The sequence below is a fragment of the Denticeps clupeoides genome, chromosome 14 (genome assembly GCF_900700375.1).
Source record: "Denticeps clupeoides chromosome 14, fDenClu1.1, whole genome shotgun sequence".
Classification (NCBI taxonomy): domain Eukaryota; kingdom Metazoa; phylum Chordata; class Actinopteri; order Clupeiformes; family Denticipitidae; genus Denticeps; species Denticeps clupeoides.
Genome location: NC_041720.1, coordinates 7,457,312 through 7,470,886, shown reverse-complemented (window position 1 = coordinate 7,470,886; position 13,575 = coordinate 7,457,312). Strand labels below are relative to the sequence as shown.

The 13,575-nt window shown below is 43.3% G+C and overlaps 1 protein-coding gene across 1 annotated transcript; it reads left to right on the top strand.

The window, feature by feature from the left end:
* Positions 1-4,253: 4,253 nt before the first annotated feature.
* Positions 4,254-12,373, top strand: LOC114803104 (14-3-3 protein beta/alpha-A-like). Its single transcript, XM_029002413.1, has 6 exons — positions 4,254-4,333; positions 5,012-5,467; positions 10,910-11,033; positions 11,726-11,889; positions 12,052-12,147; positions 12,235-12,373. Exons 2-6 carry the CDS (start codon positions 5,174-5,176, stop codon positions 12,289-12,291), a joined length of 735 nt encoding a protein of 244 aa, XP_028858246.1. The 5' UTR covers positions 4,254-4,333; positions 5,012-5,173; the 3' UTR covers positions 12,292-12,373.
* Positions 12,374-13,575: the final 1,202 nt, after the last annotated feature.

Sequence of the window (13,575 nt, the reverse complement as noted above, 5' to 3'; positions counted from 1 at the left end):
AATCAGGTCCAGTATCTATTATGTATCTAATAAGCAACTAACAGATCACCAGATATGTATAGTGAATCAGGTCCAGTATCTGCCTCCAGTACTGCTCGCCTGGTTCCTCCATCTTTGAAGGTAAAAGGAAAACATTCATCTAGACTCTTCTCCGTCTTGGCCCCTCGGTGGTGGAATGAACTTCCCCTCGAGGTCAGAACAGCTCAGTCACTGAGCACCTTCAAACGACAGCTCAAGACCTTCCTCTTTAGAGAATATTTAGATTAAATTGTAACTTTCTTGTTGTCGAACTTGTGTACAGAATCTACAACAGAGTGAATAAAAAGATGTATTCATAGTTGGGGTCCTAGTGAACCGGAATTGATCTCTTCATCGATGGTAACTTGAAAGCACGTTGTGTCGCTCTGGATAAGGGCGTCTGCCAAATGCCGTAAATGTAAATGTAAATGTATTATGTCACCATTCCTCATGAACCTCGTCTTAAGGTTTGGGTCTACATGAAAATACAAGTGGAGCACATTATACTGTACATACACCAAAGGTTGTTAAGGTTACTGAGGTCTAGCACTCACTGCTGGATCGAGGGGTGTACTGTACTGGCTAATTGAAGAGGCTACGTTTCATGTAATTGTGGAGGTTATTTGCTCCAAAGATGCATACTTGAAAATACATTTAATAAAATAATGCATGCACCAGTATTCAGTATGATGTCTGCCTGGTTGCTTTCTGTGAAGACATAATCTTTGAATTTGCACATTTTTTATTACGTTGTATTATAATGTTCCACACTGAAATCCACATTCGCTCACTCTTCCTGGAATAAATAATAGATAGACTCCTGACATGTCTTCTCTTTTCACTTCAGCCTTCCCCCCTCCACCACAGTAATGCGAGAGAGACAGGGATAAAACAGGATGGGCGTGTAGAGAAGAAGAAAAAGAGGGAGGGAGGGGAAGGGCAAGGGAAACATGAAGGAGTGGTCAAGGCAAGGTGGTGACTGGCGGGACTTGGTAAGTCCTGTCTCCAGGCAGGTTTCATCCTCCTTCCCATCCTCCCCACACACAGACACACTCAGAAACTATTACGCAACACTCCCGGCGTGATCCGGTTCATGGGTGGGAACGGGAGAAGGATGGGCGCGAGTGTCGTTCCTCTTTGGAAGTCGTCGGCTATGCTCACAGGCTGGCAGTTTGCAGCGTCCACATGGCTTCGCTGTGCACTAGAGGCTGTCAGATATCACGTGTGTGTATGACACTGACAATCTGATATCCTGTCCCTAGCCCGATCCTTAACAGTGTTATACTCAGGGATCCTCCAAACGATTTTCTGAAGCATCATAACGGACATAGCATGTGGTGAGAGTCTTCGAGATTTACAGAAACAAACAGATGAAAACAAATAATGACCTCACGCTGATTATCTGTATCCTGGAGAGGAGGAACACGTGACCCTTTTCGCTTGTATGTCATTATTTGCATTTCCAATATTTTAGCATTTTAATAGTGCTAGGTCAGCTGTAAGCCAAAGTGGGCTCATTTAAAATGCCTACAATAGTGAAATTACTGGTCTGACATAATTTACAGGTATGTCAGATTCAAATTGCTGGCTTACAGTGTATAGATGGAAATGATTTGTCTGGTTCCATGTACATGCAAATATTTGAATATGATGGGAAAAAAAACACTATAAAAGGGAAATTGGTGCATGTGTAAAAATATATATCACCCATTCAATGTGTTTTATTCATGTTATTATAATTGGGGCAGTGGTGGCCTAGCGGTAAGGAAAGGCCCAGTAATCAGAAGGTTGCCCTTTCGAATCCTGATCCGCCAAGGTGCCACTGAGCAAAGTACCATCCCCACACACCACTCCCTGGGCGCCTGTCATGGCTGCCCACTGCTCACCAAGGGTGATGGTTAAATACAGAGGACACATTTCGTTGTGTCATTGTGTGCTGTGCTGTGTTTCACTTTCACTTTTTCACTTATAAAGTTTAAAAAGGGTGGGGTCCATAAACATCCTACATTTCTCATTCTGGACAATTAACCCTTCTTCTCAATGTCAAATCAGCCATGCAGACAGAATATCAGCACTTTATTTCAAGTGGAACATGGCATCTATTTCCATCTTCTCTATTTCCCCCCAACCAAGCTCATCACTTTTACTTTTTCCCAGCTTGTTCTCTTCTCCTGCAATCGGCTCAGTAATTACACCTCTGAAATGAGAGTGCACAGGTACTCCCATATTCAAAGTGACTGAAGACATGATCTGTGTGTAATATTAAACTCAGCGGGTCACAATGCTGACTCGGCTCAGCGCAGAGCTCCAATTACCGATGCACATTGCATGGACTATTTGAAACGATATTTTAAGCTGCCTTGTTTGTAGAGTGTGAAAATTGTGAACTGATGACCCTAGAACAGCTTTCTGATTGTGACTATAACTCTGGACTGGATAAGCAGGACTGAGATGGTAGTGTTTTGTGACTAAATGAATGAAAGTTAATTTTCTAGTCTAATGAATGAGATTAGATTCAAATGGTTTTCAAGTAAAATATGACCTTTAAGGGAATGGGGTGTTTTTTGACACTTGATTTAGAATATATTTGCAAAGTATATAATGTTTCACAGTTATGACCGTTTATGTGATGTTTCAGCACGGTTTGTCATTGTTTTAGACTAAAGACAATCATTCCACTATAAGGACTTTAACTGACCATCTTACATCATTACAACATTTCAAAATCTGAAACTAATGAAGGAGACTAATGTAAGATTTACTTTTTGTTGCACATTGTGTACAATAGCACCAACACACAGAAGATCAACTCACCATCTCACCAAATAAAGAAAAGCTGAGCAGTTAACACTCCTGTTTCACCTGTCCTAAGTTAATCAATATTATTGATATTATTTTTATTTTATTATAGGGGTATACACTTGTTTATTTGGTTGTTTTACATTATTGCAACGTCCATGTAATTTCTTTTTTCATGCCAGATTCGCAGATTAAATGTTTTTATTGAGCGTTGAACATATGATCAGTAGTATATTGATGATTCTCTACATATTTCATCTTGATTCACAATGAACTGACAAGAGAGTCACAAGTAGTGCACACTGGTGTGGAGAGAAGCCACTGAACAAAGAGATGACAATCAATACTGGAATGTGATTAGCCATTAGTGACCACGAGTACCCAAAGACTTCTTAGCTGGTTCTGACCAGTAACAAACACATTCAATACATTGCCATAATACATGAGAGGGCATAATGCAAAATATTTTTAAAAAATGTACAAAGAAATGTTTTAGTGAGCTAAAAGATGATATTTTTAGATTATTCAGTCGACATTTTGTCTGTGCTATTGTTTTTTTCCTGCTCTTATCTAGTGCTGTCCACTTTCTGCAATGACAATCTAAATGTCCCACTTGTGGTACTAATAAAGCATCATACGATCCTATCTGATGAGATATGTATGATGTTTATGTGGTTAAAATTTTGATGATTTTCATTGACAGAAGGACCGCACGGACAGGCCCGAGGTCTCCTGGCCAGGCCTGTCAGTCGACAATTCTCACGAAGCTTGCTTTGTTTCTGAGAAGGTGAAACCTTGTTTATGCTTTTTGTAACAACCCCCCCCCCCCCCCCCCCCCCCGCCTCCTTTTTCTCGCATAGACGTGAAAACACAGACAAAGACATGGGCACAACGTTCTCAAGAGGGGCAGTCGTGACTTGCCTTGCGCAGGAGAAGGGCTGAGTGCTTTGCCATGCTTTTAGCCTTTGAACATGAGCTAAACCGTTCTCGACCGAGTCATGGTCACGTAAAAACAAACGTGCCACACTAGGGAGACTCCACATAGGGCCGTACGCGCATGTGCAATTAAACGTCCATCAAACGTTCATCAAAATGTGCTATGAAAGCGGCATAATGATTTATCCTCTAAACGTGCTGTGTAGCCCAGAAACATATCTTCTCACTCGCGACCGCCGCCCTGGCCAGCACGAGTGCAGGATGATGAGGATATCCATGGCAATGGTGACGTCTACTCCCTTGCTCTAATTGGAGGAAACCCCGTGGCCTCAGCCCCAGCCTCTTGGCCTATTGAACAAATCCACATTAACCCCGCCCTCGTTCCCCAAGCTAGACTTCTATTGGTCGACGTGAGGAGACGCGACCGCCCAACGGGAGCATAACCTCCACGTCATTGGCCCGTCGGCGCTCGCCGACACGCCCTTTTTCGCCATGTTCGGTTGAGGGTGACGAGAACCTTTTCTCTCCCACCTCAAGCGGATCTAGCCTACTTGGAGTCGCAGGACGAAGCCGCTGTAAGGTTGGCAAAATATTTCCTTTTTTTTTATTGTAATTTTAATCTGTCCACGATACCGTTTGTTATACATTCAAGGGTAGTCCGGCAAATAGGAAAACAGAGGTGTCTGAATATAATTCAATTTTCACCAGAAAGTGTTTTAATCGCTTGCTAACCGGCTAACTAGCAAGACATTTGCATTAAAGCGTTAACGTTACTTCGCCGGAGGATGCGCTGCACTCTCCTCCTTTCTTATTTCATCAAGTTCTTATTTCGAACGTATCGCAATTTGTCAGTCCTCGGGAAACATGGGAGTAACATGTTAAAACGACGTGGGCGAGGCGTTTTTAACAATTTTATTTTGCAATAGACCGCTATATCAAGCGCCGTGGATAATGTACAAATCGCGACAGGTTAATTTTAACAATTTTACCCGATCACCAAGGTATTTACGTAGAGTGGAATTGCAAAATATACCTGTTCGTGTCCGCGACCTTTGTATTGTTTAAAATGAAGCGGTAGAAAATTGGTAGATAGATTTGTGGACGCACCTGTGCATTTTATATATTCGTATCGACAATTAATTGATTGTCGATACTTAAAATGATTTAAATTGCCATGTCCCGCTAACTGGGCGAACTGGCCCGTCCGACTGGTTTAATTGGATTCCGCGATCTTATCGAGTTCATCTTTTTTTACCAGGTGCTCCGGGGATCTCGCTCTTCACCCTCCCCGTCAGTACGCCTTCTACGCCCCCCTCGCTCTGCACACCTTTTCCCACGTTTTCCCCTCGCCCCCTCCTCTCGGACTGACCGGAAACCCCCCCCTCATTTCGGGATTTACGATCCGAGGTACGAGGCGAAGATGGATCGGACGGAGCTCATTCAGAAAGCCAAGCTGGCCGAGCAGGCCGAGCGCTACGACGACATGGCCGCGTCCATGAAGGAGGTGACGGAGCGCGGCGCCGAGCTGTCCAACGAGGAGCGGAACCTGCTGTCGGTCGCCTACAAGAACGTGGTGGGCGCGCGGCGGTCCGCCTGGAGGGTCATCTCCAGCATCGAGCAGAAGACCGAGGGCAGCGACAAGAAGCTCCAGATGGTGAAGGAGTACCGGGAGAAGGTGGAGGCCGAGCTGAGAGAGATCTGCAACGATGTGCTGGTGAGGTGGTGGCGTTTTTTTTTTTTATTTTTTTTATTTTCCCCTTCCTCCGTTTCACCTTTAACCCGAAAATATCTGGTATCTTGATATCTGCTGTGCGCGATCCACCGAACCGTGCGTGCTTGGAATCAGAGGCCGATTGTGCGACGAGTAAAAATATCTAATGCTCCAGGCTTCATGCATGCTGCGAACGGGGTCAGGTCCAAGTATTAATAGTAAGGAGAACGAGTCCTGGCGTTCTTATGCAATTCTCTCGACCAAACGTAAAATCTTACTTGCGTAAAACTATTAGTGGTCCTTAACACCGCGCTCTGTTATGCATACTCATAACTGGCGTTTTAATTTCAATTTGTGGCTTAGGCAGCTAGGTCATGGTTATGTTTTACATTTTATGTGTTAGTATTGCATTGGCACTGCGTATTATACGTAAATCACGAGAGAATGCATATAATGCCACTCCGAATCCTGAATGTTGAGCGCAGGTCTACCTTTTAATGGCGTGTAGGTGCTTGTGGGAGGGGCGGAATTGGAAGAGGGCGAGGGCGCGCCATTTGTGGACTTTGACACTTCAGCGTTAATGGCTTGATGCTTATCGGAAAGTGTGCAGGAGAGCTGCAGGAATTGATTTCCTGGGGCAGCAGTGCAGAGGCACGGTCTGCCACCCGAACTGCTCGATCAATATGCGTAGCCTGGAAAACTGCATTTACCCCTCCCTCCCTCCCTCCCTCATTTCCCAGAGGTGGGGATGTGTCCCGTGTCAGCACTTCGTTTATAGGACATGCAGGGGTGCTCCTTTTGATATTAATCTGATGACCAGTGTGCAGTCCTACAAGCGCAAACCACACAGCCCGTAATCAGCATGCTGGTAATTCCCATTTTTACGGAACAGTGCGGACGATGCCGGGAAGAAACCAATATTTATGCCCCAAATGTTGCATTGTCTGCTTAAATTCCACGCCAAATGAGGCTGAACAAACTGAGCTGTGTGCCCTGCAGCAAAAACACTTCTTCTCCGCTCTGATTCAGTTAATACTCATTCTGAAGTTGCTAATTGTTCCTTAGGGAGGGATTTCTCAGCTCCTGACAGCGCGCTGATGAACGCCAGCCACGGCTATTTGCTTCTTTTTTTTTTTTTTGTCTTCTTTTTTTTAACGATTTGGCACAGCTGTAGTGAAACGTTAAAAACCACCATGCCTGATATTCAATCTTTTATTTATTTAATTTTTTTGGAACCTTGTTGGAAGTTTTTATTCCGAATGTCACAGCCGTCAATTTGCCATATTCATTATGAGACCGTTACGGAACACGTGCCCCTAATTCTGTCAGTTCAGGGGGCGCATATGGACATGTATGCCTGATTTACAGGTTCCATCTTCATACGCTCTAGATTTGTGGCCTGTAATACTGATGAAAGGTGTGTGTGTGTGTGTGTGTTGGGGGCAGGTTAACCTCTTGGTTGTTTCCGTGACAGCCTGTGGCCGCCTGATGCAGCGGGTTTTTGGAGAGGTTACTCGGGTAACGTGTGCTATGTTCCATTGTAATGGACCACGTTGTTGGGGACACGCGTGAATTGTGAGCTTTAAATAGGACGCCAGTGCCGCTTGTCTGAGGGGCTGAAGGACACGTTCATGTGAAGCTCAGCTGCATTGTTCTGCAGCTAATCTGCCCTGAACTCTCAGGCATCCTTACTATGTGTGTGGTGTGTGAGGAGGGGGCGTAATTCAGCCTCTGCTCTAACACACGGCCTCGTGTAGGCAGGAAGACAGCTAGAGACGCACCGACTCATCACGTAAGCCCTACTTACCGCTGCGTAGTGCTGAGAGGTGATGGGATGGTAATTTAGGCCCTCCATTTCTCTCTATTCAGACGACCGGCTACGTCCACAGGCCCGGGTGGCTTCTGCAGGGTCACCCGTATGAGCGAGTGGCTTTAGACTTCTGTGGTTTGATGAAAAGGATGTTGTTGCAGGATGCTGTGTAGGTGTGGTTCGGTGTTGGTGTGCATGCGCTGGTAGAGTAGCCTGATGCCCTCCTGAATGCAGTTACTTTCTCCTTCTACGTTGTTACTAGCAAAATAATGTAAAAGAACTGCGACATTGTATATGGGATCCTTTCTTTAAGTGCTGCTTTATGAGGAGGCGATTGTAAATAATTCAGCTTTCCAAGATAGTAGCTCTGGCCGTTGCTCAGATCCTTAGGTGAGGAAGTGCGTCCTGGCTGCACTCATCTTTCACTGCAGAATTTATGCCAATGTTTATGGTGTGTTTGATTGGCTCCCTCAGCAGTCATGTGCTCTTATCTTATGAGCAGTAGTTCCTTTCTCATGTCTGCTGAGGCAGGCCCATACCCTGCAGGGAAATTAACTACATAATTAACAAGTTTGGGGGGGGGTTGGCCAGCTCTGCGCTGTGCCGAGGAAATGACCCAAAGTAAAACATCCTGCTGAGTAATGGAGGCGACTAATTGATGTTTCGAACACACATACAGCATTTAACACTTTTCCTATATTCTATAAAGTTTTTTTTTTTTTTTTTAGAAAAAATCATAATGGATCATTCATTTTTTTCTGGTATGTTTATTTATGAAATGTAAGTGAAGTATCTTGATCTCAATGTTGTGAAGTTTTCAATATTAAGTTTTCTATAAGGAAGCTCCACTAGATGGCGCTGCTTTAATGTAGTCAGGCAGTCAAGGCCATTTAAAATGCAATGCCTTCAGATTTTTGTTATACTTCTCTACTCCGTATATTTGATTTCAGTGAAAATGGTTTATAAACTAAAGTTCAAACCGGCAGCTACCCTGATAACTAGCTGCATTTACACTGGTAACCAGACAGAGTACGTGTATAGCAGACAGTCCATGTTTTTCAATCATATCGAGTTTAGCTGAGCTGTGTGAAGTTTTTCCAATTCATAACCATGTAATATGTACTTAACTGGCTCTGTAATATATCTATATATTTAATTAAAGCTAACATAGAATAGATCGATGTCATACTCTGGGCTCTAGAGTCCGACCAATTTGGTCTGTAACTCTAAAAGCCCATATCGTATTCTACACCAATCGGACATCATGAAGGGCGGGGCCTGCCTCTGATTGACCTTGGTCTAGATATTCCTGTATGCATGCTGCAGTCAGACAGAGAGGTGAGTAGCCTGAACCAACTAAGGTGGAGTGTATGTCGCCAGGAAATTTAGACTCGAGGCCGAGAAGTACAGTTTTTTTGAAGTTCAACATTGACAACCTGCTTCGTGTGGGTTATGATTTTTTTCATGGTCAGTTTCTTTCAGTGCAACTAAAAAGTTCGAAGTGGCCTCCATTTCACCACCTCAGCATCCATTTTCACGCTAATCAAGATACATTGCCTAACCGCTCATTTACCGCGCCCATGCAAAATGCTAGAAATGAAATGCTGAAAAAGTATAATGCACCTATAAAACACATTACATGCAACGATAAATGTACTGGCCAAGTGTCCCCTCTCCCCGCGGCCTATCAGCAACAGGCAGCAGCAAACGGCTCACCAGGCCGAGATGGTCAAGTTCAAGCCCTTAAAACTTTCACTTTTAGTTTAGATTTTCTTTTAATTTAATTTCAGCTCAGTGAAGCACTTTAAGCACCAACGCATTTTCAGTAAATTACCTTCTTTGTAGAATTGTGTTTCGAATAAAGAACTTAAACCAGATTGTTATTTAATAATTTGGTGCCCTTAAACTTTGCTATTAGGTGCACCAATGCAAAAAGCTCATCTAGAGCCCTGACGCTGTATTATTGACCGTCCAGTGTGAACCTCAGTGTAGCACCTTTTGGCTCGGTTATTCTGATTGGTGGTTAGATGTACGTTGTCGGAGAGAAGTGGATTGAATCCTTGCCCGTGACTGCTGGTGGCCTGATTAAAGATGCGAATGGACTGGAGATGTACTGTCCTTGAAATTTAACACGGGAACTCCACACAACCATCTTGATTTTAACTTTTACCAGAAAGATGCCCAGCCCTTTTTCTGTGTACAGACTTCTTTCTCCCGACCTATGACAGTTGCTGTGGGTAAAGACAGTATGTTCTGTTGTTTACTGAGAGTTCACTTGAGTCTGCTGACTCATAGTCCCTCTCCCTCATAGTACAAACCCATCTCAGATTCCATCTCCAGGGGTTTGCCGTGGATGATTTGCAGGAGAATAACCTGCATTAATGTCACTGTATGAAAAGGTACATTTTATTTTATGTTCTTCTGATGATACATTGGATGAAATATTCTGTAATCTTTGTCATCTTTAGCCTCTGCGGTTAATCCCCTTTTATCAAATGCCACTACTTCTCTAATTGGGAATTTCAGTTCCGTGGCCTCCTTGTTGTAAAGTATCTGGGTCAGTAGAAGTGGTGATTGCAACTAGGGCTGCATTATATTGCAGGAATTGAAAAATTGGGATATGGAAAATGAATTGTGACAAAAAGATAAGAGGTTAAATCCTTTTAAATGTACATTGTGTGCCATGGTTTTGCACATTTGTAAGTTTTTGAAATTGTGTAATATTGTTTTTTTTTTTTTTTTTTATACAAATATAAAATGTTTTTTCTATACAAAATAAATCCTGCTGTATAAGACCTCAGATTTCTTTTGGTCTGCCCACGCCCTGCAGGCTGTGCTGGTCCTCCACCTCCCTGCAGAAGCTGCTAATCTGGTATTAAGGCCTGACCATATGTGATCTCACTGCCACTCACTCTCCCTACACACTCGGGTCATCTCAGTTCAGCTCGTTGCGACGGGCGGCTCAGATTAAACTGGTGATTTCATCCTACACTTTCTCCACTGCTTGATCATCCCGCCCGACCAGCCTGCTTCTTTCCTTCCTGCACACGCCCCCTCATGATGAATCTACTGTATTCTCACATACAGTTTCATTCATATGTAGCAACTCTCAAATGGTGGTTTTATTATCATTTTTTTTTTTTTTTTTTGCAGTAACATGCAGTAATTCATGTACCTGGTTAACATTTATTACCACTGTTTTCATGTAGCGTTTTCTTTGATCATCTGAAAATGCGTTCAAGCTAGCATGTTCTCTACATGGTCTTCGTTGTTATCTATGTGTTCTGATTTATAAAAAAAGCATGAATGCACATTCTACGTTTCATGTGTGTACTTTGTAGTATTGAGAGTTTTGAGGGGGTAAATTGCTTGACTACGGAACCTTTACCGTCGTGAACGTAGACGTGTGCTCTGCGTGTTCAGGATTGATTCCACACAATCCTTCCTTCCCATTCAGCTTTCGCCCTCATTATTCTGCCCTAACATGACTGCGCCTATCCCGCCACTTGGCAGAGTGCCCACGGTTTTGTTTTAATATGCAGCATATATTCATACTGGACAATGTTTCTGTTCAAGGTCCAACTTTTAGCACAATTTGAGTGAAATTGCTTTAATTTCCCCCTTGTTTTCTGCAGGAACTTTTGAGCAAATATTTGATTGAGAACTCCACGAACCCCGAGAGCAAAGTCTTCTATTTAAAGATGAAGGGAGATTACTACAGATATCTTGCCGAAGTTGCCTCAGGAGACGACAAGAAGGGTGCGTCAGTAAGCATATATCGGTCTGAATCTGTCTTTCTGTTTTTTCCACTGTCACTGCCAGCATTGATGTATATAAATGTTGAACAACTGACTGCCACTGTTCACTGTCCTAACAAACACCAAACCCACTTGGCTGACCGGGCGTACGGTGCTGCTCACTGCATAAATAGGCCCAGACCGTCTGCTGAATCATGTCCTGATATAAATATATAGCTCATTTCTTTTATTCAGCAATAAGAGGCGCATGCAGCTTCATGTGCCAGCTGAATTCATTGGATTGATAGTAGATGAATCTACAAACCAAAAATGTGTGTAATAACTCTACTGGGGGTAAATCTTCTCTTCCCCTTCCCCCATGTCTGGATTTTAACCTTGCACATAATACCTCTAGACTATTTAAGTCCCAGTGTGCGTCTAAGTCTGCCAGCCTGTCTGGTACATCTTTGCTTGGGGCAGGATGCAGACTAGAGGACTTAAATTCATGCTTAGTGAGGTTGGACTCTAAATATGGCGAGTGGTATTTTAAGCCCTAAAAAACACCTCAGTCAGTCAGCGAGTCAGGCCTACTCGCTAGGTCTTTCAGGGGTAGGTCTTTCCTTCTGTTTTTTTTTTTGGAAATTGCTCTTGTGGATTCAATCTTTGGTGTCTGCTTGTTTTTTCCCCAAAGTCTCCTTTTTTTTTTGGCTACAGACACGATAACCAACTCTCAGACCGCCTACCAGGACGCCTTCGATATCAGCAAACGTGAGATGCAGCCTACACACCCCATCCGCCTAGGCCTGGCCCTCAACTTCTCAGTCTTCTACTACGAGATCCTCAACTCCCCGGAGCAGGCCTGCGCTCTGGCTAAACAGGTGCGGTTCGGCGTGTTGTTGGGTAATTGTGAAGGGAAAAAAAAAAAAAACGCGGCAAGTGAATTTTGCTTGGAGAACCAGTAGCCTGTGGAGATGGGCTTTGCAACGCTGCGACCCTTTCGCACTCGTATGCCATCTCACATGGTGACATTCTCCTTGCAGGCTTTCGATGAAGCCATCGCTGAGCTCGATACACTGAACGAAGACTCGTACAAAGACAGCACGCTCATCATGCAGCTGCTGAGAGACAACCTCACAGTAAGTAACCGCGGTGTACCGTGCGTAGCGAGGGGTGGCTTGTCGTGTGTAATGGAGCACAGCCTAATTGTTAATACCTCTCCGCAGTTATGGACCTCTGACAGTGCTGCTGACGAAGGCGAAGGAGGAGATGGAGAAAACTAAGACGAGGAAAGCCTTCGATACGGAAAAAAGAAAACAAAGGAGAAAAAAAAAAAAAAAAAACCTTTTTACACATTCATTCCTTCCTTCATTCAATGCATTCTAGCCATGTAAACCATCATTACCAAGGAGCTGTGTGTGGAAATTATGTTTATTTTTTGTTTTGGGGCACTTGGATTTTGGTATAATGGAAAATATTAAGTTAAGAAAAAAAAAACAAAAAAAACATCTCCATTCCTTGGTTTGTGTTTGTCCTGGCCTTCCGTAAGTGCAGTGTCTGCTGGAGAAAAGTATTACTATCTTTATGTAACATCAGTAACACAGTTTTTGACTTTGATGGACTAGACTGTATGGTGACTTTCAAATGCCAACTGCAAACGGCGAGGGCGCCCAGGGTGGCACTGTGGCAATGTAAGGGTGGGGTTGCGCCTGCTAGCTTAAAAATGTTTGGCCAATACGGTCCTCCTTGATCTCCTTTTACCACTGTTCTAACCGTAGATTTAAGCAAAAAAAAAAAAAAAAAAACTTCCCAGGATCGTGAGAATTTTTGACCATTCCTGTGTTTGCTTGAGAACTTGTGCGGTATCTGTCTTTCTGAGCTGCTTGGGCCATAGTCGAACTACAAATAGCCAGCCAGCAAGCCTTTCTCTGCCAAGCGAGCGCTTTTCATTGGTTATTATGAGCAGGTCTGTTCTCGGTGAAGGCCATAAAACCCTCCCTCTTGTGATGTTCACTTCAGTGTGTTACTTTGTAGCATGTCAGGTTGACTTGAAATTTGAAACGGTCGTGGTTTGTGCAAGACCAAGTGATGTTGGGGGGGCGTGGGATGGTGAAATTATGAAAAATCACATGACTGCATGCCTTTTTTTTTTTTTTTTTTTTTTTTTTTTTTCAGTGTACACTGGAATGGGAGCCAATACTGCATACACAGAGTTTCACTTTGGATCTAGTACTTTTTGTTTTGCGGGTTTGTGCACATGTGTTGAGGGTGTACAGTTTGTCCAGTGCTTGTCACTAGAGATTCGGACCACTTGTGTTTTGCTAATCATTGATTGTAGTCCCCAAGAGCCTTGTGAAAATGTTAATGCCCTTCGTAATAGCAATGTAACATGAATAAAATGACATTTTATAAACCATTATTTGAGTTACTTGTCATTTGTTACTTTTAACGTTTGGAAGACTTTTTATTATTACAAGGATAATATACAGTACATGCCAAAAGATTGGACACACCTTCTCATTTAATGTGTTTTCTGTGACACGTGTATGTGACACGATTTGAATTTC

Excerpts from the sequence above, each read along its gene's own strand:
- LOC114803104 (XM_029002413.1), top strand. The coding sequence starts at position 5,174 with ATGGATCGGACGGAGCTCATTCAGAAAGCCAAGCTGGCCGAGCAGGCC. Across the intron at positions 5,468-10,909 it reads AGATCTGCAACGATGTGCTG|GAACTTTTGAGCAAATATTT; the intron begins GTGAGGTGGTGG and ends TGTTTTCTGCAG. Across the intron at positions 11,890-12,051 it reads CCTGCGCTCTGGCTAAACAG|GCTTTCGATGAAGCCATCGC; the intron begins GTGCGGTTCGGC and ends TTCTCCTTGCAG.